Here is a 25,403-nt window from a genome sequence, read left to right on the forward strand (position 1 = left end):
CACACATCTCAGGCTTAGGGGAAAAGGAAACAAGGGGGACTCTAATACAGAGGACACCACCTCCAAAGAGCCCCCAAGGAAGCAAGCACCAAGGCTCTTCTAACCTCTGGAAATGACCGTTTAAATTGTATTTAGTGAAAATGGATGTATCTAGGTCCCAACTGCAAGCAGTTATATTCTCAACTCTTCTCAGAAAGCCCAGGCATGACATGGGGGTTTACAGTAGCCTTTAAAGTCACTAATCTACTTTGTCATGGTCATGTGGCTCCTTTGAAGGAGGAGAGGAGGGGGGAACAAAGGGAAAAGGGACTCAGACCCTTGCCTGCTTTGGGGGGCTGGGTACCTTTTAGACCACTGGGCTTCTTTTCTAGATCCACAGGAGTTGCTGTGTTATGTTAACAACCTAATCTTACAGAGTCAGTGATGTTTCAAGACCACCTGAATCCGTTTCTCCTGATGATAGAAACTGAGCATAACTGGCAGTGTTCAGCAGGCACGGTGGGGTGTGTGCTTTCTAGGATTGGACAAGGACACAGACACCGTGTTAGAGATCGGAGTTCTTGAAGAGCATGTTCAAGTTCCTCACTTTGGAGCTTTCCCTGCTTCACTCCAGGGTGGCTGCCCTTTCTTTGGACAGGGTAGCCTAGATGTACAAAAGAACACATGGTCTCTCTAGAAGCAGTCTATTTACCCACACTTCCTTCCATAGATGCTCATCCCCGTATGGTTACTGACAACCAACAATCTTGCCTGGGTTTTATTTCTGCAGACTTGTGTTTAAGGCCTTATGTTAAAAAAAAAAAAAATGAAGGCCACAAGTTGAGATCTGTTCATTCTGAAATAAGGGATACAACCTTAGTTCTTTTCCGTCTGGCCCTGGATTCAATCCTGCACTGATTGGGTTAGGGTTAGGATTAAGGTATAGAAAACATTACTGGATTTCTTGACAAAGCTGAAAGATAGGAGGCAAAGCACTACAGTGTCAATTTCAACAACTGAGCTTGATCAACAAGGAGGAAAATACCACACTCCATATACAGGGAACTTTTGTCTGGGCATGGCACCCATCCATCTGCAATCAAGCAACACCATCCAAGCCTAGCCTATCTTAGGGGAAGTGTGCTTCTGATATCCACCCAGCTGGGGCAGAGGCACATGAATCTTAGACAGACAGTTGGCGGGGGAAGCTTAGGACTCACCGTGATGGGAGGCTCAGAGGTCACCCCCTGAAATCCCATCCAGCACACACAGGGGGCAAATGCAAGAAGCACCTGCCCTTCCCCATGCCAATTGCAATCAACTTCAGGGTGCACAGCAGGATGCACATGCCCTCACCCTCCTGTCACACATAGTGGCTCTCCTGTCACACACAGTGGCTCTCCTGTCACACACAGTGGCTCTCCTGGGGTGTCTGACACCAAGCTTCAACATCTGGGCAGCACAGAGTTACGAGGTTCACGGGACGCATACCAGGATGAAGTTCAGAAGGGACAGAGGAGGCAGGGACCTACCTCTGAGATGCTGCAGGCTTGGCAGGCTTCCAGATGGCTCCTGCCACCTTTGCAAGACATGCGTGTACAGGTGGGCTCTTCCAGGTGAGCACACTGCACATATGACCTCAAAAGTGTGGCAGGGGAGTTTAAGAGTGTGTGTACCTGCAACCCCCCCATTCCCAGTAGAGGTGACTGGGGGGCAGGGGAATGGTGACTAGGTAAATTTGTTCCCAAAGATCAAGTCTATGCATTGGCTCGCTCTGTGTACCAAAGGATACCTGTATTTAGAGACAGGGGAATACAAGGCAGATCCTGACCTGTTTCCTTCTATTTCCAACTGAGAATTACTGGGCACCTTCTCCACGTTACACCTGCAGTAGAGTAGAAAGAACACTAGAGTCAGAAGACCTGTGTCCTCCTCCCAGCCCAGCTCCTTCCTCTCAGGCTGGGTGGCCGGGGGAATCACACAAGGTATCATTCTACAGTGATACACATTTCTCCAAAGTGGTGGCGGTGCTGGTGGTGGGCTCGGGGCATGGCTTCCTAGCATCTCTGAGCCCTTCCTGCAGTCTCCCTCTTCTCCTGTCCCATCTCCCTCCCATTTGTGGTTCTAGAAGCAGTGGTGAATGAGGAGCCACGTCAGGCATGTGTGAGAGCTTCAGAAGGAAGGTGGGGTGGCTTTAGTCTTGTCTGGCTGCTCGTTTGTACGGTAGGGACAATACTTACCCAGACAGCTCCTGCCTATGTGCTAGCTAGAGAAGGGGCTTTCCTCACAGCACCTGTCGCTTGCACATGCAGCAAGCAGTCTGGTTTCTGGTCACCAGCTGAACTCTCCCTCCCTGACCTCTTGTTTCAGCAGATCATTGAATAAGTTGCTCTCGACCAGGAATGAATTTGAGCCACCATCTGAGGGTTACATGACAATTTTGGACACTGACACGTAGGCGACCTTTTGTGTGGTGGCCGTGGAAGGGCAATCAGGTTGGCAGCACCCTGGGAATTTCTCCATCCCATATAGATTATGCTTTAGACCAAACCAGCAGTCTCCCTTGGCAAACTCAGGCTAGCCTACCTCTGGACCTCTGCCCTGACCCTGCCTGCTTGGTCCAGAGCAGGCGGCAATTGGACAGGATCAGCATATACCACACAGTGGAGATATGAATGTGCACGCAAAACCCTAAATATACAGCATTAACCAGAATGTCTGAAATCCAAGAGAGAGCAGGGAGAGCCATGTTAGAAAATAACACTGTAAAATTGCTAGGTTCAGAGCATGGAAACCTACTTTTCCTAAGCCAGGAGTCTGGAAGCTTTTAAAGAACAGGAAGACATGATCAGATATGTGTTTCAGAAAGAAGGCAAGACAGGAAGGGCTGAGAGACTGGACTCCCACACAACTGGCAGCTACTCTAGACCAAAGGTCCCAGGGTCTCATGGGGGGAAGAGTGTGAGGATGCAGGAGGAGGCTTGCCTTGGAGATTCATGTGTGGGGAGGGGCTAGAAGTGAGGTGAGAGAAGATGTTTCGGCTGATGATGTTGATACAGAAGCCAAAACCAACTGGGGTCCTTTCAAAAGGCCTCACAGCAGCAGAGGAGGAAGCGGGAAGGAGGAACACCACGCTGGGTATTTTATAAAATATACTGTAACAAGTTCAGAGAACAAGTCCCAGTTCTACGACCGGAGAGCAGCAAAGGCAGAAATCTGACAGAAGAGCCAGGTAATCCACAGAGGAGATTCTGACAGATCTCCTTTGTTAACAGACAGATTCCAGTCATTCTGATAGAGGTTAGGAATCTGACTGGCTTGGGGAAAGATACCAAAGCACAGACCACATCGGATGCTACGTTATGCCAAAGATTTGGGTTTGTAGGATGTACTTTCTAGGTCTGTTTCTAAAGGAAGTAGGCATGATGGTGCAAGCCACCCCCCTGGCTAGAAGCCTCAAAAGCTGTTAACAGCAGGCTCTGACCCAGGAGATAGCTCAGTGCATTTTTAAAAAGATCTCTGGAACAGAAAAATCTTAAAAGAAAACAGTATCTCTGAACAAGGGTCCAGTCCTTCTGGGAACAGACTAGTTAATAGTGGGTCTTCAAAAATCACCGCTTGGCCCAACTTGAAATAGGGAATGCTACAAGTTACTCTCTAGTGTATGCCAGGATTAAACAGGGACACTTTTGATTGGGTTTAGGATTTGCCATGTCCTTTAAAAAGGGCTATATATAATGTAAAGAAATACCACCTGGTTCTCTCTTCCCTCTGCCCCCCAGAAAAGTGTCATTATGATGACTCTTCTTGAAAAATCAAAACCAAACATCATGAGTGCATTCTGGTGTAGTAAAGCTCTCATGACCCGCCTTTCCCAACTCCCCTTATTCTGTGTCAGCAGCAAGCACAGAGCCGCCTTCCCTACCTGGTACAGCACAGAGGGGGCCGGAGAGAGACCGGGAACGAGGATCCTGTGGCTAGATTTAGCAGTGCATCACTTGGACTGAAAGCAGCATGGGGAGTATTTGTAGGATGGGCAAATGATTTTCCCAACGCCAAAAGCACTACATTCAGATCAAGTACAGGCCTGGACCATCCGTCAGGGTATCACTGAGGACTTACTAAAATTCTAAGGGTGGGGGCAACCCATTTCAGGGAGGTAGGAGTTACATAGCTCCCATTCCTGCCATACCTCCTGCCCTGTAGCCATGGATCAGACTAGCCAAGCAGAACCTCCTGCCTTCCCAACTGCCTCATGTCACCATAGGTCCAACTCTTAAGTCATTTATCTTTAAACCACATATGCAGTGAACACTTGAGATAAAAAAACAAAACAAAACAAAAACAAAAACAAGCAATGTATAAATGCACATTCTACTTCTATATCCTTAAGATTTTTGATTCACTCTGTTGTTTGTTTTTTGAAACAGGATCTCATCATGTTGCCCAGCCTGCCCTCAAACTGGATATCCTTGTGCCTCGGCATCCTGCTGCTGGTTAACATTTGTGCACGTCATGTGCCACCATTTCCAAATTCTTTAGGAAGGAGGACAGAGATTTGAAAAGCAAGGTATAATAAACACAGGAGAAGCTCCTGATAGGAGAGTTAATTTTTTTTCTTTTTTTAAAAAAAGAACATATCAAGATGCTTCAAAGGAGTTCAGATGACCAGCGGTAAACTAATTACACCCTGAAAGAGTGTAGATTGCTTCTGCCAACAGTGCGTAGGAAATCAGACAGAAGAAATGGAGGCAGAGGCTAGAGAGCAGCAAAGGGCCCTGTTTTGAAATGAGAGATGAAACTCTATGCTGTTAGGCTTCGTGTTGACCCTTGTTGAGAACTTAGACTAAATTGCCCAGAGGCTGGGGGGCTACTTAGCAAAGATAAATAACACCATTAAGGACTAGCAGGGGGTGTCCCTGAAAAAAACCATGTCAGGCAGGCAGGCAGGCAGGCCAACCTCGGTTCAGTTGTTCAGCAGGGTTTCTAGGTTGATAGATGGGAAAGGGCTACAAACACAGTGTAGTTGGTTTTAGTCTTTCTTGATAACCTTGAGAAGGGACAGATGAACGCAGACTGCATCAGGGCTTGGGCCTGGAAGTTCAACAACACAGAACCAACCTCAAGGACTATTGGTCAACAGACTCGTGTCAACCTGAGCCGATTCCCAGGGCACGTCATAGAACCCTGTCCTGGTTCCTTTAAAAACATCCCAGCACTAGTTTCTGACACATCTTGGGCTTCTAAAAACTCCAGGACGATGAGCACATACTTGTTTCAAGACTAAGAAACAAGTAAGAGCAATGGTGAGAACAGACACTGTGAGGCGAGGCTGCACGGAGCCGGGGAACTTCAGTGTAGGGTGCTCAAATAGTAAAGCTTACTTAGCTCAAGTCTACACTTGACAGTTTTTGAGAAAAGATACCTATGGTTTATGTCATGTGTCCAACATCAGCTGGCTCTGTGTCAAAGATGCCAGAGAAAGCAAAGTGACCCTTAAGCCACGTGCACAAAGCTCTGGCATCCAGAACAAACAACTGAACTACCTCATCAACTGAACTACCTCATACCCTTGGAGCACAGTGGGAATTTTGGGGGGCAAGGTTCAAATGGGCAGTACAAGAGCAGAATATGCCTGGGGAGGGTCTAAGTGTCACTCAGAGAACAAAGGGGGATGTTTCTACCTGAAGAAGGTGGCCCTGGGCTGGGGATGCCCGTTTAGAACTATTTTCAAAGGACATCTCTTGAAACAAGACTGGACTCATTCTCTGACTAGTTTGTAGACTAGCTAAAAATCAGTGGAAAGGATTTCAACGTGGGAAAGAACAACCATATCGAAGACAGTCTTGCAGCGTCAAGAAGTTCCTCCAGAAACCATGCCCTAATGGGGGATCCACATCCACAGGCTGGAGGACTTTCTGTCACCAGGGCTGCTGCTGCACCTGAGTCACAGGACACCACACCAGGCAGAGCCAAAGCCCAGAACCTCTGCCTTTAAGGCTGTCTCTAGGAACCTTTTCCTGAGACCAGGGTAGGTCTCCACCTATTCCCCATGACATCTCATGGCGATTTTAAAGAGTACAAGTGCAACGGAGGAGGAATCCTTTACAAAGAAACGGAGTGCCTCGGGTTAAATATTATAGAAGATGAGAGGGTAGTTAACAGCCTTCAAAACAAGCAGAGGACAAAACATGTCCACGAAGTCAAAACAAAGTATGGCTTGAGATAAAGTTTTCTATTTGGGACAAATAACATGGTAGGAACTAGTAGCTGTAGTCCTGTACTGCCTAACAGCCATCGGTTCGTGAATCACACAAAGTGATCGGCTCTTCCGGGTCATACTTTAAAACCATATCATGCTTTAAAATATAAAGCAATAAATATACACAAATTATCTTAAGTCCTTTTGGAAATATCAGGCCACATCTGTCCCCGAATCGTGCAAGGATTTTTAAACAACTGCTCCTGAGAGCTTCTTCTTCTTCTTATCTATCTGTTAAGTAGAGATGGAGGTCTGACTTAATCTACTGTTCAGCTACATAGCCATCAGAACCCGACTAACACGAGACGGGCATGTTAGACGGGGCTTCGTACCGGTGGCCCTCCTTCTTTAAGTAGGCTGAGTTACTGTATTAATAACTGACGCTAATGCTGGAGGAACCTCAACACAGCAAGATGTACATCCTTCCAGTAGCTTTTTTTTTTTTTCCTAAAATGAACCAAAAATACAACACTGTATCTAATTAAGGCCCTCCTAATTTGAGCACCTCCTACTTGAGAACCAAGTTTGGTAAGAGAAATACAAAATATAAATAGAGTCCATTGCTTTTTCTAGAGGACCACAAACATGAAATATACATGAAACATGCAGCGGTTAGGAAACTCAGCACATGATAACCTAACAACGCAGGGAGAGTCAAGAGTCTTAAGAGGGTGCTTTTTAAGGAGAACTCAATAAGCAAAGAAAGCAAGCAAGCCAGGAAGAGGAAGAGCCACTCGATACCTGGGTGCTGAAATATTTAAATATCCCTTGCCTACAGTACAACTAGAGACATGCTCACTAGTCAGTTCCGGTGAAACTGCATTTTCTGTTTCTGGAATGAAAACCATGGAAACCAGCATCGGCAAGGACACTCTCTTCAGAGGTCTCTTCACCTGCCGGATGAACTGTAAACAGTCTCAGAGTTGGACTATTAATCATTAAACTATTTAAAGAATCTGGGGTTATATTAATTGCTTAGGACAACAATTCCACAGGCTGGGGGGTGGGGGTGGGGAGCAGGAATTATTCCACTGTGTGCACTGGGAAACTGGGGGTCAGGCAGGTAAGTGAACACGAGATTCCAATGTAAGCCGCTGAGGCTAGACTAGGAAGAGCTTGTGCCCTGAGCCCCTGGGCTCTGCCTCCCCCAGGCATAAAGGAGCTCCATACTTGGGAATGGGCTCTGAGAGCGTCTGTTGTGGTTATGTTCACCAGGTTGACACAAATGCAGCCAGTAGGCAATGTACACAAGCCGCCTGAAGTCTGTCAACAACCAGCAACTCATACTCCATATTGGTGGTAGGGAAGGCAACAGTTGAGACCACCTGTGAGGTGTCAGGTAAAGAGAGCAGCCATTTCCGCCCTCCTGTGGAGCTCCCGCTGCGGGGAAACTGGCAGAAACGTGCCAGATTTTTAAGATTTTCTAAAGGGGGAGTCAAGAAATAGAAACATCTCTCTCTCTCTCTCTCTCTCTCTCTCTCTCTCTCTCTCACACACACACACACACACACACACACACACACACATACACACACAGATACTGTAAAGCCAAATAAAACAATCTACTGGTAACATGAGACCCACTAGATGCTGACCCTTCCAATGATTAAGGAAGCTGAAATAACAGCCACTCTTCAAAGACACCCCCTCCCGCCTTTTTAAGTCCCCACAGGCTCACTCAGCCCCACTCGGTGTTCCAGCAAACCCAGATTGAATCAGCAAGCGATGGATGTGATCATCAAAGGCCTGCCAAAGACCAGGGCACACCTGGTCAGAGAAACAGATGGTGTGTTCTCCTGACACAAAGGCAAAAAAAAAGAAAAAGTAAGCCGTAGAGCAGAGTCAAATTCCTCGCACCAGAGGCTGATGTGAGGTGGAATGATTCAGCTTCCCCCTGTGGGAAGGCAACAGGTGGAGGAACTCGGGGTGACTAGAAACTGCAGTTACTAACTCTTGGTTTGAAAAAAATTTTTTCCTCATGCTTACTCCAGACCAAGAGTGGACGTGGGGTTGGGTTGAGTTTCCCCTCTGTGGAGTGTCACTGAGAAGCCAATCCACCCTCAGGAGGAGGAGGTGGGGTGCCTTTGGTGGCCACTTGACAGTATTTAAAAAGAAGTGTGTTTTCTTTCTTTCTTTCTTTCTTTCTTTCTTTCTTTCTTTCTTTCTTTCTTTTTTTTTTCAAAAAGAAAATAACGAAGCTAGTAAGTACTGGAGTTACAAGTCTTGATGGGTCAGGAGACACAAGAAATTCTGACCCCTCAATGAACCTTTCTCCTCCTGTCCCCTTTACTGGTTTGGAAAATGTCACACGGGCTAGAAAGGCTTAAGAGAGAAATTCCTGGTGGAAAGTTTCTACTTTTCCTGCCACTTAATCTTTCGAACAATTCCTCCCTGCCTGCCATGTAATACGTCAAAGCTATGAGGAAAAACCCAAGTCGCAAGCAATGTAGCTGCCCACTTTCAGTTCAGCGGTGGACAGGACAACAGGAGTTCCCGGGGCTAACGCACCGTCTCGAACAGCTGACCTCTATGATCACACAACTCAGACAGCAGAAATATCTGTTCCCTATCTGCTTTCCATGGAAACAAGAGATGGCTTCCAAAGGAAAATAGCATTGCATCAAGTGGAAATCAAAGCAAGAAACCCCAAATCAACCATCTCCAATCTCCAATGCAATCAGACTAGTAGAGCTTTGACTGAGAAACTCAAGCGTCTTGGCCTCAGTTTCCAAATACTCATTCTTTTATTTAAAGTGATCTTGTCTGTGTGCAGCACCGCCTTCTTATTGGCCACACCGAAAAAGTCCATGAGAAAGGGGTGAATTTGCCGAAATATCACTCTGAATACATACAGCAGTGATGTAAGAGAGACCACAGCTGATAGAAAGGCTCACCACTCCCAAGTATTAGAAGGAGGGAAGCCCGACAATTTTGTGGAAGGATCTGGTTTTGAACAGGGTCCTGCACATAAAAGATTTAGCTTAAATATGACTGCAGTTCCTTCCTTCTGACAAGTCAACCTCTAATAATAATAATAATAATAATAAACAATAATAAATAATTTCATCCCATCGTCCCAACGCCTCTCTCCTTAGAGCTCCTGAAGAATCCTTTTCTGGAATAGGTGTCTTTAAAAAGTCATCGAATCTCACTTCCCACCATCTTAGACAACACACCGAGAACCGTCATACAAAATCACAATCACGGCCCTTTCACAAGGTAGGAAGCAGCTTGTACCTTCCAAGCCAAGGCTATAGAATGAGAATTAGAAAGAAGGCCAGGACATAACCCAGGTACACATCCTCTCAAGTTCTAACCGCTCAAGGACTTGCTGGAGAGGAAGGAGCCAGGGGCTCACCTGTCTTTGTAGTTTATCACAGTATCGATGATGGCGTTCATCTGCTTCGTCAGTTTGGGGGGATTTGGTGACAACTTCTCTGCTGGAGGGCGGCCTCTTCTTTTCTTCGCTTTTTCCACATCTTCCTTCACGGGGTCTTTATCCACATTTCTTCGTCTTTTTCTCTTCTTAAGCCGTACCTCCTCTTCCATTTCTTCCAAATTGCCGTCTTCGATGGCCTGTAAGCAGGAAAGAAAGAAGGAAAAAAAAATATCCAAGTAAGGAAAATAACCAAGGCAAACATATCCAGACCTTTACAATAAGGGGTATAGCTACATATATCTTGAATAATTAGAATAACTAAAATAAAATGGAACTAGCAAAGTAAAAGTAAAAGTTAACAGTCATCAACGAAGGAGAAAGAAAAAGGCACCACCATATTGGATGAAATTCACCTTTAACCTCAGTCTATTCTGTAAGGCCGAAAGCACTGATAATAAACAGGTGATGGACATTAAAGCATCAATACATTCAAGTGCTTGAAAATGACTGAATGCACATAAAGTGTATCTTAATATAAGCAAACTACTCTAAAGATGTCATTATTGTAAGAACGGTAATGATAAACAAAAAAACCAGGGGCGTGTGAAGAATATGGAATAATCCCCTAAGACATCAATGCAGTCACACACGCTCTGACCTTTACGGTTTTACATCAGTTTATTCATGATTCACAACATAAATCAACAATTCCATCCAGATTTTTGTTCTAACACAGAAATTAGTAAACAAGGGAGCAGAAGGGAGTAGGAGCCACATTCCCTGGTAGACGGAATGAAATAACCCGATAGAGAACACACACACACACACACACACTCACAAACAGCAAAACACTTTTTTCCAATTACCTGCAAACGCTTGCTTTAAACCAGAGCCAGCCGCACTAATGCAGAAAGATAATAAAAGCACTATAAAAACAGACAGGTATGAAGGAGACCTGTTCAGAAAAGGCTCAAAGATCCATGTGACAGGACCCACAAGTTCAAACTTTTCTTTTATCCTGGTAAGTCTCTGAACTTATAAGAAAAATTAAGAGAGGAACAAAACAGGAAAAAAAAGAAAAAAAGAAAAAAAACAGACAGACAAAGGGAAATCTGACCATGGAAAAGAAATTTTCTTTAAAAAGAAAAAAAATCTAAAAATTATATCTTTTTTTTTTTTCCTGAGATTGCTTTCTCACACAAATGACTGGTGTTGCTCCTCAGGCTCTCGATATTGCCTCCAGTATGTAAATGCTAATCAATCCTCTCCTAGCTGAAAGAGCTCTAATCATAAGGCAATTACCTTCATTTCTCCACAGCACCAAACATGGCTAATATTTATGATCATGTGAATATAACAATCAATATAAAGAGTGATTACAGCTCAGACATAATTTCTTTCACTTATGTACAATGCCTCCTGAAAAAAGAAAGGTTTTATGAAGAAAACCTGCTACAGAACACAAAACAACCTGGCATGTTAAAAATGCCAATGGGATTTTAAAAACACAAAAAAACAAAAACTGTTTCCAATGCACTCTCCAATGTGCCAATCCATAGAAGCAACATGCACACACACACACAGACTCCTAAGGGACGGCCTGAGCCCAGGCCTTAATAATCAAAAGACAATCTCCATCACAATCCTACAGTGTTCGGATAACCACTATGAAAGAGGCGAGACCTGATGAGTTATGAAGAAAAGGAGAAAGGAAGAAAAAAAAAGAAGAAGAAGAAGAAGAATACGCTCCCCGTTATTCCATTAATATTCATTCGCCTAAAAGCAGGACACCCACTATACAGCTAAACACAGTGCAGCTAAGCAAAGATAAGAGAAAGAAATGGTCTCGCATTATCTTGGAGGCTGAACATGCTAATCATAAATACAGCACGCAAGCCTGTCAACAGTTAATGGTACAGCCCTCTCCTCCAGCACCCAGTTGCACACAGAAAGACGGAGACCAGCGGCTTTTGATGTGTTACACACCTACACATGCCTGGGATGTAGTTCTACTGAATCTTCAAGACGGCAACGAAAAAAGATATTTACCTTACCACTATCAGCAGGCCGGCTATCGGAAATCACAGTTAGTGGGGATAAAATTAACAAGCCGGCAAAGCAGCGAGCTGCTAGTCTCTTCATCAGCTGATCAGGAAAAAAAAGAGAGCTGGGAAAGGCTATGTTTTCATATACAAGTAATTTTATTTTACTGAAAATTTAATACTGGAAGGGTTGTGGATACTCAAATCTGCTGTTTCATTCTACCTACGACCAGGCCCCAAGCCTTCCTCCTCCAGCCTGTTTTAATATTGACAACTACTTATCATATTGTTCCCCCCCTTATTATTCCAGGCAGCAGAATTAGAGATTTTTAGCTCAGGTGGTTGCTGAATCTTGCTTGCATTTTTTAACAATTAAGCCAATAAGAAAACAAATGAATATTCAAATGTATTTTTAAAGATTAAAGCAAAGATATCTTTTTTGTTGTTGTTGTATTTTATGCTTCATCTTAGTCGGTTTTTTTTTTTTCTCTGAAAAGATATGCTGCATGGTTTGGAGCAGTCTAAAACGATTTTAACACAGAAGAAAAACATCCGCGCCCTCCCCCACCCTCTGCCCCCCCTCCCCACACTAGATGCGTGTAAGTAAAAGCAATGTGTATGTTCTCAGGTTCCTGTATTTTAATACAGTGTTATTTTTTCTCTATAAAGAAAATCTCGAATAACTGTGACACTTCACTTTCGGTTTTCATACTGCAAAATTTTTCACTGTTTTTTTTTTCTTTTCTTTTCAGTGGGATCCGTGAGGAGGGGGAGGTTGTGAAAAGAGTATTTCTGTTCTAACCCCCCCCCCATTCTGAAAAAAAAAACGGGGAACAAAACATAAGCTTGTGATATTTGGACTTTTAAATCTCTGCGCCTGTGAGTACCTAAGAAGGAAAACAAATTAAATTGCAAACAGAACTAGTCAAACAAATGTTTATTACAACTGCTAATACTGCAGATTCCTATTAAATTTACGTTGTGGAGTTACAGGAAAACACACAAAGTACTGACCATTATTCCCCTTAAGTTAAGGTTTTTATGCAGGAATGCAGAGAGCTACAGAAATCTTCCCTCCTCCCCAAAGACCGGGAACACATCTATATGCAGGGCTTCATGTTCTGTGGTTTCTAAGGGGCTTTTTCTAATGGAAATCAATTCCCTCCATATTTCCCAATGCTTTTCGCACTTCAAGAGTTAGACTTAAGATTTCTCTTGCTTGTAAGGGAAATTATGGGGGCTTCTCTGATTTAAAAATATTATTTGTTAAGCTAGCTCAACGGACAACTTAGCTGGGGGGGGGGGAGAGATAAAAAAAAATAAAGAAGAAGAAAAGAAACCAAACAAAAACAAAAACAAAAAAAACTTGCTATACAATGCTAAAAGTACTACCCCCAGAAAGAATTCCCTTCCAAACCTTTTACCAGCACAATAATGAAATAAATCACAGAAGCAAACCCCCAGTTTCCGACTGGTGACGTGTTGCGCAAGAGAGCGAGCCCTAATTCAACATACAGACGGCTCCCATGCTGAACCGCCTCTAGATTTAATGAAGTGAATAGGAAGGAAGTCGGGGGAAAAAAAGTGTACAAATAAGAAATTAACACTTTCCTTCCCTACCTAAATGGTGAGGCACAACTACAGGGAAGTTTGGTGAGGTACCTCTTTCCTTAAAGGCACACTGCACTCTTTCGGGTCCGGACGTCACGAAAGAACCCATATGGTGCTAAAAAGCCCCAGCCAAGTTAAAAGAGTTAAGCATACTTCAGCCTGCGGGTGTGTGTGTGTGTGTGTGTGTGTGTGTGTGTGTGTGTGTGTGTGTGTGTGCGTTTTTTTTCTTCCTTGAATGAAGCTAGAAATTACTCCTTCCTCCACTGGATGGCAACCTTCTTCCCCCCACCCTCTTCCTTTCTCGCTCTCCTTTCTTTCTTTCAATTTTGCTTAAAAGAAAAATACGTTTTCACGAAACAGGATGTGCACGCACAGGCGAGGGAGGGACAGGCTTGCTCTCCAATGATTCTTAAGAAAGCAGCGGTGCTGACAAGGACGGCCGGGAGGCGGCCATGCAGGGACCAGCTCCGGAGCAGACACCGGAGCTCGTAAAGCACATGGTAGCCCCGGTAATCACCCACACGTGCTGGCTTCCACCGTGCCCCTCTGTCATCCGGACACACGCCAACTACATCTTTCACTGAATGAGGGAAGGTCTCGAAAGCCGGCATTACGCTCCTTCTCAGCCAGGGGGTGGGGGATGTGGGGGCGGGGGTGGAGTTACACGTGACATCCCCCATCCCAGCCGAGCGGCTTCAGGATTGTGAATAGGTAAACAGCGGCGGGAGAACAAAAAGCCACTCTGCCCATTGTTCCCACCCTTGCCGCCTCCTCGCTGAAGCACCCGGCAGTGTGATAGGGCCCTCTCACTATGGCCCAAACCATCTCTCGAAACGTGTAAAGCAGGAATTCTGGAGATCACTAGACTGTAGATGGTAAATAGAAGAAAAAGAGAAACAAACAAAGCATAATCTGATAGTACACCTGGTATTTGTAGTATGTCTTCCCTGACAGATTTCTTTTTTTCCCTCTGGGTGGTGATGGGAGAGGCTTTTCCTTTAGGGACTCTAATTGGGAGGTGTGTGGGGGGAGACAGAGAGAGAGAGACAGAGGTGGAGGGGGGAGGGAGGAGGGAGGAAGGCATTCAGAGACACAGAGACATACACAGGCAGTGATAGAATGTGTGTGTGTGTGTGTGTGTGTGTGTGTCCATCAGGCTAAGCGTTAAAGAAAGGATGTGAATAAAAACTACAACAACCTGGTGCTTTCTGGGGGAATCTCACATTTCCAAAGGGTAATGTCCTAAAAGGCTAGGTCTCCTTCCGCTGAGACCCTAAACACCAAGATCACAGACATGATCCCCAAACCTGAAGAGTAACACTAACAACCAAATCACAGCATTTTAATGAGTTTGTAGTTCCACTGCGAGGCGTGCTCTTATAATAGCAGTCTCAAAAAGTAACAGCAAACTGCTGCCAGGCCCTTCAGTCCCAGGGTGGGGCGGGCAGGGGCAGAACTCCAGACCCAGGACTTGGGACAATGGCTACGGTTTTAATTATTACAGTCTCCAAAAGCAGAGCATTAAGAAAGGTGTACATAAAACCTTCAAACATGGGGCGTGGGGGGTGACCAAAAACTGCAAGGTACAGGAGCTCAGTGGTCAACTAGGTTGTAGATCTAGGAGCTCTGATGTGACAGCTGCGTAAGATTTTTAATGTACTTCATTTTACCGATATGTGCACTTTAAATGATGAGAACCAAACATTCTGTATGTATCTTTACTAAAACAAGTGTCTTTAGAAAGCCAGACCCTGAATCCTCTCTAAATGAGAAGAATCCCAACAAAGGCAGGTCCGTACACGCGGCCACTGGCTCGGCACAGAGCATATAACACCAGGACATTTTTGGCAGTTTGCCTTTCAGTGTTCCAACAGGTGGCACGCTCAGTCCTGTCCTGCCCAATGACTACAAGCTCCCTCAGGAATCCTCACAGGTTCCCCCCATCCACTGTAACTAAGGAAATGCCCTGGTGTAAGAAATTACCCACATAAGAGCACATGCCTGTCCTCAAATGGTCTGTTTGCTAACAAATGCCTCCCAAAGTTAGGAGACAGGTTAATCTGAAGGCTGGGGAGCTCACAGAATAGGATTTCCACCCAAATGATGGAACAGCAAAATATTGATATATTCACCCAATAGACTGACCCCCATTTACTTCATTTGAAGATGGGGTCTGGACATGTAGCCCAAGCTGGTCTTGAACTAGAAATCTTCCTGCCTCAGGTTCCAAAAGGCTGGAATTATAGACATGTAACCATCCACTTATTATTTTCTTCCTCCTCCTCCTCCCCCTTCCCCCTCCCCTCCCCGAGAGACAGGGTTTCTCAGTGTAACCAGCCCTGTCTATTCTGGACTTGCTTTGTAGACCAGGCTGGCCTCAAATTCACATAGATCTGCCTGCCTCTGTCTCCCAAGTGCTGGGATTAAAGGTGTGTGTACCACTGCACCTTCATTCACTTATTTCAAGTATTTGCTGTCTTGAGAGTCAAGTGCACTTGCCGTTCTCCCTGAACGTAAACATACAGTGCTGGCCTAGACCTAGTTGGGAATCGAGCAACCTTGGCTTAATGCGTTACAGGTAAAGTAAGTTTTGCTGTTTCTGTTCAGCAGGCTCAGGTCACTATTGGAGCAAAACGAAACCAGGTGCTTCCTTGGCTCTGGTGACCTAGGGAGCCATTTGAAGAGTTGAGTGGGACTGGGTAGGTGGGGGCGGGGAGGGGGTGGAACAAACAGAGCTGAGACATATTAAGTACATCATTTCGATGTGGAATTTAAAGCAGAAAAATTAGTATAGGGAGAGGCAAAGTTATTTCAAGCCTCTAAGAGCTATTCGCGTGCCAGGTATGGAGGTACACACTTGTAATCTCAAGAATCTAGGAGGCTGATCCCAAGTTCAAGAATACCCTGTGCTACACACACCAAAGCCTGTTTCAAGTTCCCACCCTCCACTCTACCTTTGAGCAGTCTGAAGCTTGTCTTAGTCAGGCTTTCTATTCCTGCACAAACATCATGACCAAGAAGCAACTTTGGGAGGAAAGGGTTTATTCAGCTTACACTTCCACAATGCTGTTCATCACCAAAGGAAGTCAGGACTGGAACTCAAGCAGGTCTGGAAGCAGGCGCTGATGCAGAGGCTGGTGGGATGTTACTTAATGGCTCGCTTCCCTTTGCTTGCTCAACTTGCTTTCTTATAGAACCTAGGACTACCAGCCTAGGGATGGCACCACCCACAGTGAGCCCTCCCACCCTTGGTCACTAATAGAGCAAATGCCTTACAGCTGGATCTCCTGGAGGCATTTCCTCAAGGGAGGATCCTTTCTCTGTGATAACTCCAGCTTGTGTCAAGTTGACACACAAACCCAACCAGTACAAAGCTCAACACTCTACTCAGAATAACCTTTAGTAGATAGGAGCTTCCAAAACTTCTGGCCAAGAGGTCCCCACCAAGCACATACATACACACATGCACTCACCACTACCACCAAGACCTTGGCACTTACAGCTGCTCCCATGCTGGGCTCCAACTCACATGAGCACAACTAAAGAAAGCATCTGTCGCTCTGAGAGAGACTTAGAGAAGGTATGGGCAGTGACAAGGAATTTGGTTCAACTTTTGTATTCCGAGACCACCTGTCCAGCCACTCCTGACTCATACATTGCCAAGACCTCTGCTTATTTTTTCCCTTGGGCAAGTCCCTGCAGGAAGGCCAGGGATATCTCTACTTTGAGGAAATACCAAGATGGAGTAACAGGCTTTTTTGTTAATACCTCCGGGAGAGGTACAAGATTAAGATGGTGAGCACACGTGGAGATCACATCAAGGAAGGTACACCAAGGCACCTTCAGGAATGCAAGGCTTGAGCCAAACCATCTCTTCCAGGCTCCTCTGGGTTGGGCTGGACCATGAGTTACTGAGCCCTGATCCAGGATCACTTGTTGTTACTACATGGCAAACTCTCTGGTGTATATGTTCACCCAATGTGGACAAAAGCACTAAAGTAAGGAGCCCGTGCTAAGAACGGAACACTTTCTCTGCCCATTCTAAGAACAGAACACTTGCATGCGTTTCTTAGCAAGACTAGGTCTTGCTAAGAAATGCATGAATATCCCTGGAGGAGCCTTGTATGGACTCTGCTCCTTGTTAGAGTACCAGGGCTACCTGGCAGGTTTGATTAGGAATCTTCAGCTGAAGTCAAGGTGGGAAGAGTGAAATTCTGGACACGGCACTCAAAGACAAAGTCAGCTGTATCACAGAAGACAGACATGGGGACCGGCTCAGCAGGGACACATCTGGCCGCATCTCTAGATATCCCATCTCTGAAACACAATTCAGAAATGGGGCATCTACAATTTTAAGGGTGCACACCTGAGCTTCAGTGATTCTGAAGGCAAGAGCCTGTAGCCCTGACCTCTGAGGATGCTGTCCCAGCAGACACCTTCCTGCCAGTGTCTCTCTGACTTGGTCCACAGACACTTTCTGTGTTCCCCAAAGTGCCGACATGAAACAGCAGGATTCTTTTTGGTGTTACGTAAGTTAATAAAATGTGATTGAAGAAGGAAATAAGGTTCTTGGGCTGGCAAGATAGCTAGCTCGGCAGATAAAAGTGCCTACCTCCAGGTCTGGTGACCTAAGTTCTATTCGAGATCCCACATGAAGACAGGAGGAGAGAAGCAACACATGTCATGGCACATATTCACCCTTCCCCATACATCGTACATACATGTAACAATAATGAATAATAATAATAAAAAAACTCTAAGATTCTCATTTCTAAACAGATGAACACACACTCAAAGATTCCAAAAGAGGTGTATTTTTTTAAAAAACAATCTGGCCACCGGATCGGGCAATGTGTAGCTGTTATAATTTGGGATGAGTCTGTACTCAGCATGCTTTGTTAGGGTCAGTTTCTCACTTGCTCTGCAAAGACCCAAAGTGGGAAGCCTCAGTAAGACACTGCGGCTGTTATTTCTGCAGGAAAGACTGCAGAGTGTTCTGGTCAGGAGACCTGAGTGGGACCGAAGCCTCCATCAGAACAGCATAGCAATTGGATGCACCTGAGTTTCCCCGCTAAAGCCTTTATCACATCGGTCCATCTGTGATGTCCTATGGGGCCTCGCTCATCTGCCTTTTCTCACCTCCCTAGCGGCTTGCTCCAACCAGTGTATCATTGGTTCTTACTGAGAAGTTATGAAGATGCCTTTGTGCGTTTGAGAACAAGGGGTCACCTTATCCTGCCTGCTCTTTTTGCCGATTAGTCCTTTCCCTTTTTATGTTACCATAAGACTTCATACCTGGATATCACACCACTGACTCCCAAAGTTAAGGATTAAATTTAGGGCTTGATACACACTAAGCGGCTGCCACTGGGCTCCATCTCCACTCTCCTTTTCCTCTCTGAACAGGTATGGGGCACATTCTCTTTGCCAGGCCCTCAGTCTTGTTCCACCTTCTTCGCCCCTGCTTCTGGTCCTCTCCTCTGGTGAGCTTATCAAGCCCAAGCCCATATGCCTCCAACCCAGAGCCTTGAGCTTACCCAATCTCAGATGCCATTGGTCTGGATGGATGCACCCTCAGAAGTCATATGTTGGAATCCCACCCACCCCGAGCCAGTATAGAAGGTGTGGCAACTGGGAGCCTGTTAGTTCATGAAAGCAGAGGCTCTGTGGCTAGATTAGTGTTCTTAGAAACGGGCTCTACTGTGCTCCCTGGTCCCATCTACCAAAAGAGCATACACAAGGAGCCACCCGTGAACAGCAGGCAGAACCACCCAACAGTATCTGCTGGGACCTTAAGAGGGCTCTTTTAGCTTCTAGAGCTATGAAAAATAGCTATTATTTATAACATGCACAGCTTGAGGTATTTTGTGACAGTAGTCTGTAGTGTGACTATTCTTCAAGTGACAGGAACCCAAATCCAGCATCTTCCCATGGGAGGCTGTACTCACTCCTACCTTTGAGAGCTCTACTCTCCCTGAGGGTGCCTGCCCTAAACTCCTGTACCTGTGCACATTGTATGCAATGTGTTTGTTGTAGCTATCTCAACTGCTAAGTCAGAAACACGAGGTTTTCCGTCTCCTCACAACACTGCTGATGGCTGACTACGTTCCCTTCACAGATTTCCAGTCCAGTTACTGATGAGTTGACCTTCTGAAAATGCAGTATTCTTGGAAGGTCACAGGTTTTGTTTTGTTTTTCCAAAAGTTGCTCAAAGGCTCGGGGCTCAGGATTCCCACATCGGCCTCCTCTAACCCTTTTCTCTCCTCTCCTCTCCTCTCCTCTCCTCTCCTCTCCTCTCCTCTCCTCTCCTCTCCTCTCCTCTCCTCTCCTCTCCTCTCCTCTCCTTTCCTCTCCCCCCCCTCTCTCTTTCCTCTCTCTCCTCCTCCCCCTCCCTCTCCCCCTCTCTCTCTGGTTTCTGTTTTTTTCAATACCTTGAACTCAGAAATCTGCCTGCCTCTGCCTCTGCCTCTGCCTCCCAAGTGCTGGGATTAAAGGCGTGTGTGCACCGCCACCACCCGGCTCCTCTAACCCTTTCTAATTTTGCTTTCCCCCACACTGTTCCTTCGCCTCTCTGCACTGCCAGTCTTTCTGACCCACCCAAGAGAGCATCATGCCCTCCACTATCTAGCTTGGAGGCTTCTCTATCTCATCAGCCATCCTATAGGTCGCCTCTGACATGATCCACGGACCTTTCCTCTGTGCCATCTTTGTTCCGTAAAATGGCCTCCATTTTGAGTAGGTGACTAATTTGTAATACCCTACTTTTAATAAATCTGTGTTGACATTGCAAACAGTTCTGTCTCTGCCTAGGAGGGTGGGTACATCCATCCATTCTCCCATCTAAAATATGCTTGGTCTTTGAATTCTTCCTGCAGAGCAGGAGAAAAACTCATATTCTTTGGTTGAGCAGAGCTTTGGGGCTGCTCCCATCCTATCTCTCCCTCTCTACTTGTCCTCATCAAAACCTTGCTTCCAACATACGGGATCACAGCCAAGGAGTCTCATCTTTCTAAGCCTCCATGGGCTTCTGTGAGCCCGGAATTCGTCTCCAGATCCCTCTTTGCTATCCAGATCATACACACCTCTCAAGGGTTAAAATACCGTCTTCTTGCTATACGGCATGGCCCCTCCTCCCACGATGCTTTCAGACATAAGCAAGTTCATTGCATTGGTTTAATTCTGTTGGTAGATAGTTTATTTTCTCTTGAAAAATTGGCTGAATCTCTTACCAGGAAAAACTTTTTGAAAAAGGGATTTCTTTGTATATTTTATGTGTATGAGTGTTCCTCTTGCATTTATGCCTGCATGACAGCAGAGGGAATCAGACAGAAAGGGCATCAGATTCCATTACAGAGGGTGGTGAGCCACCATGCCGTTATTGGGAATTGAACTCAGGACCTCTGGAAGAGCAGCCAGTGCCCTTAACCTCGGAGCCATCTCTTCAGCTCCAGGGAAAAACTTTGTAAAGAGTCATTTTAATCCAATTAGCTTCTACCAGCACTAAGATCAACACCTCGCTCACTGCCACACTGAATTAAAGTAAGTCTTTACTCTTCTGCTCACTGTCTCCCTGAAATAAAATAAGTCTTTATTGACTCCTCTGCTTCCTCTGCAACAAGAACTTCCCAAGGAACCACATTTTACCATCAGGCTTCGGTGATTAATTCAAAGGCCATACATTGCATGATGAACTAAAACAAGGCAGATGAGCCAGATGAGCCATATAAGTCAGATAAAGAGAGGATCAGATGGTTTTCCTTTACCACTGCAACATATTCTATTGCAACCTATCTCCTTTTACTACAGTTATTTTAACAGGCACTCATACGGTCTTCTGGCTTGTTTTAGCTTTAAGGGTCAAACATTAAAAAAAAAAAATCTGCCCATACAGGTGATGTTGCCCTCTCTGAGCTGAGAAGTAATGAAGCCCTCAGTTCAAAGGCAGAGCAGTGACTGTGTCATGACTGAGCAAGGTACAGTGGAGGGCAGGCAAGGGCTCAGCTTCCCCAGAAACAAAAGCAAACGAGGATGGAGACACTAACCCACACACATAAAATGCCCAGTGACTTAGCAGAAAGAAGTCTACCAAGCAGCTTCTGTGTAATTGTGGCCCGACTAGCAGTCTGGAGAGGTCTCATGGTCACCACGGTCACCTCAGGAGGCTGACTGGACAATCTCTAGGATGATCCCTCCAAGACTTTCACTACCACCTGTGTCTCACCTGCTTCTAGCTCTGTCTTCCAAGAGCTAGAACCCAGATGTGCATTATTGAAATTGAAAAGGCAACAGATTCAACGCTCAACCGTCAACCTAATGGACATGCCTGTCATAAACAAAAGACTCCGTGCTCCAGGCCTGGGAGGTGTGAGTCCTCATCTGGAAAATGGGAGAAACTGTATCGGTTCCAAGACGTTCAGTGATTACATGGTGGCATGCATTTACAGCATCTAGCCTGGCATTGTCTGACACAGAAAGGGGCAGGAAGGAGAAAACCCAAAGAATGGGCTTGATTCACCCCAGAACCAGTCCTGTGGGATAGAGGTATCTCAGCAATGGAGCACTAAAAAAAAAGAAAAGAATGCTGCTAGGTACGGTAGCATACACACCTTTAACCCCAGCACTCTGGAGGCAGAGGCAGATGGATCTCCGAGAGTTCGAGGCCACCCTGGTCTACACCGGGAGCTCCTGGACAGCCAGGACTACTCTGTCTCAACAAACAAGCAAGCAAACAAACAAAACACTAACAAATACAAGCTAAAAATTCTATGGGGATGAATTATTGTTAAGAACTTAGTCTTGGGAAAAAGAGGCTATGGCTTGCTTCTTTTCTAACAACTAAAAACAGACAAACCAAAACAACATCGCCAACTGTATCACGTAAGAAAGGAAAAAAAAAAAAAAACAAAAAACAAACCAAAACTCATTTTGAAAGGAGGATAGATACTCTGTGAGATACCATAGCCCTGCTCAGGGGCAGGAAGAAAAGTCATTTTTTTCCAGTGTGGAAAGGCATGCCATTCTACATCCTTCAGCGCCCCTAAATACAGAAGGCAGCCCGCTAGACCACGTGCCTGTAAAACAGGCTTTCTTCAGGTCTATGCCACCAACAGGCTGAGGCTTGATGGGCATCTCAGACGGAGCTGGCTGGAGCCAAGTGTGGAGATTTAGAAGAGGTTGATAATAACCCGGAATGCAAAATGCCGCCCCAGTGGCCTTTTTATAGGATTCTCCCTTGGCTCTTTCTGGAACATACACAACAGTTGGTGAGGTTCTAGGTCATTCCGTTCTCTTTCTCGCACTCTTCTGTACTTTTCTTCTTGTTTGGTTTTTAAAGATGGGGTCAGGCTCAAGTCTCTTACAGAAAATGGCATAGTATTCATTCATCCATAACCTAGGCATACCCTCTCAGGGCCTAAAATCATCTCTAGATCATTTCCTTACTTATATTCCCTAATGCGATACAAATGCCATGAAAATAATTGTTATGCCACATTATTTTGGGAATAATGACATACATCTATTTTAGTATATGTTCAATACAGACTTCTTTTTTTAAAAAAATAACATTTTGATGTGTGATTGGTTGATTTTGAGGATGTGAAATCTGTGACTATCATGGCCATCTGTAACATGACAGTAAAGTACTGACTAATTTTTTAAAGTGAATGCAAACGGATTTGATCTTGGTAATCTGGGGGACACCTTGATATTCTTGATGAACACAATATATCTATTTAAAATCTGGTCTACTCTAACAGCCAGTAGTGAGCCAAGGATTGTAAAAGGGGCTGGGTGGGCCGTTTCTTGATAATCCCAGTTCTGGGTCTGTGCAAAACTGATAAAAGTCTCAACTCCCTGTAAGGAGCGGCCCATGTGGCAGCAGCTGCTACCTTCACTATTCTCTCATGCTGGCACCTCATGGCCCATCACAACACAAGACTGGTTTCACCTATGTGAATGCCATGCATATCATAACCAGGATGTCCCTGAAGTCTACACAAAGGATCAGTTACAAAGCCCACAGTCACAACAGAGCACCCTGGTCAACTCGACATGGTCAAGAAGAGGAACAAAGAAACATGTCTGGGTCCTAAGTCCCCAAGGGCTGAGTGTCATAGAACTGGATGTGGCCCAGGACAAGACTGAATCACCCCTCTGTGGTCACCAAAGGCAATGCTGAAGAATCACAAGGCAGGATGGAGGGGCTCTGTCTACTCCTAGTCCCACTTTATGACCCCAGTGTGCAGACAGGGAAACTGAGTCACCAGGCGGAGAAGAGATTTCCAGCTGTCTGACCCACATTCTCTTATTATGCCGTCAGGAGCAGAGGTAGAGTAGAGGAAGTGTCACAATCAGTCTCCACAAAGCTCAATGAAAAATAATAATAAAAAAGTCGTTGTGAAAAGATCCTACAAGGTTCAAATGCAAGATAATCTTTAAAAACAAAACAAAACAAAACAAAACCAGTATGACACGTTAAGAATGTGATGTTCTGTGATAGGGCTCTGAGCACAGTGAGTGAACTTCAATATTATATTTGAGCAGGAATGTGCGGACAAGAATCAAGCAAGCTTTGCCTAGAGCAAAATGTCATGGTCTGTACCACAGATTTCCTTCATCCTGACAATTCTTCCCTTAATGAGGAAGAGGGAGGAAGCCATCTATACACCGAGCATCATTGTCACACTCAAAATCTGCACATTCATTTATGACACTTGGACAGAATGCAAAGAGGAGCATCTGGTTCGTTTAGTCCCTTGCGTCTTCCATTTTAAGGCAGTTGAGGTTAATCCCGCCTTTGCTGGGAAGGACATGGGAGCCGAACCTGGCAGGGTTTCTGAGACATAGCTGGCTGGAAGCAATAGTTGAACTTTCTATGCATTTTATTTATTTATTTATTTATTATTATTATTATTGGATTTTTTGAGACAGGGTTTTTCTGTGTAGCCCTGGCTGTCCTGGAACTCACTTTGTAGACCAGGCTGGCCTCGAACTCAGAAATCCACCTGCCTCTGCCTCCCGAGTGCTGGGATTAAAGGCGTGCGCCACCACGGCTTGGCACCAGTCCTCATCCACACTTCCTGGAAGGATACTGGAGCCTTCACATCTGCGAAAAGTGCAGGGGCACTTGCAGGTCGAAGGATTCTTTCGGGGAGCAAATCTTTATGAAGGCATGGATCGCTGGGACATTCCTGGAGAGATGCCAGCAATGCCCCATCCTGATGTGCATTAAGAAAGCACAGCATTCCACCGGCTTTGTCGAAAGGATGAGGGGCTGCAGTCAAAGCTCCCCTCCTAGCTCTCCCTGCCGCCTGTAACCACATCCACGGAGTCACAGGCTAACTGAGTCTTTGCTAGGATAGTAGTGCTACTCCAGTCCCTGAGATACACTAGTCGAGACCCTGGCTGTCCCTGGAGCTCAGGACTGATGGGGGAGAACAATAAGGTATCCTTTTGGCAGTGGCAGGGCCATTGAATACAGTGCACCTCAAGTGACAGTAACAAGCACCATTCAACAAGGGTGACCAGGAAGGGTCTCTAAGGAGCTGCTCTGGACAAGGAGAAGTAGAGATCTGGGACAGGGGATGTGAAGAACCAGAGTATAGCCCTGTGGGCCAGTCAAGAACAAGGGAGCAGAAGGCCACGGCCTTACAGATCAGGTAAAAGTGTTTGGGGTTCCACTCCCCAATAGTGGAGTGTTTGTGTGTGTGGGGGGATGGGGGTTGTAGGCAGGGTGATCAGAGTATACATTCGTTCTGAAAGGTTCCTTCTGTATCCTCTGGGCAATGAGAACAAAGAGAGAGTCACCCTCTACAGTGTCAGGAATCTGAACATGTCACATGCTCCAATCCTCATTACTCTGCACTCGAGCTCCTGTTTGTCAGTGAATGTGGAGGCTGTATTTCTCCTTCCCTCAAGGCCAAACGGGGCTGACAGGTAACACACACGCCCAGCTGTTGCTGTCTGTTGGGAAGGATGGAGTCTCCCGACAGCAGCAGGAAGACAAACGAGGCCTGTAGAGGCAGCAGCCTTTTCCCCTCCCCTACCAGTCCAAAGGCAGCCACACATCTATCACCCCCAGAGGGCTGACGCCAACATGGTGGCATTATGCAGAATACATGGTGCCGAA

The 25,403-nt window shown here is 45.6% G+C and overlaps 1 protein-coding gene across 6 annotated transcripts in view; it reads right to left on the reverse strand.

The window, feature by feature from the left end:
- Smarca2 (SWI/SNF related BAF chromatin remodeling complex subunit ATPase 2) overlaps positions 1–25,403 on the reverse strand; it is a 171,059-nt gene that overhangs the window by 16,514 nt on the left and 129,142 nt on the right. For 4 of the 6 annotated variants that reach the window (XM_021151582.3, XM_029472470.2, XM_021151583.3 and 1 more), the window contains 2 exons: positions 9,600–9,817; positions 1,811–1,864 (listed from right to left, as the gene is read on the reverse strand). In XM_021151582.3, the coding sequence (XP_021007241.1) occupies positions 1,811–1,864; positions 9,600–9,817 (272 nt within the window). Of the gene's footprint in view, positions 1–1,810; positions 1,865–9,599; positions 9,818–11,669; positions 11,766–13,079; positions 13,217–25,403 lie in introns of those variants that run through there. The other 2 variants (XM_029472471.2, XM_021151584.3) reach the window with 2 other exon arrangements.

Source organism: Mus caroli, unplaced genomic scaffold (genome assembly GCF_978045245.1).
Source record: "Mus caroli unplaced genomic scaffold, Mus_caroli_1 scaffold_20, whole genome shotgun sequence".
NCBI lineage: Eukaryota > Metazoa > Chordata > Mammalia > Rodentia > Muridae > Mus > Mus caroli.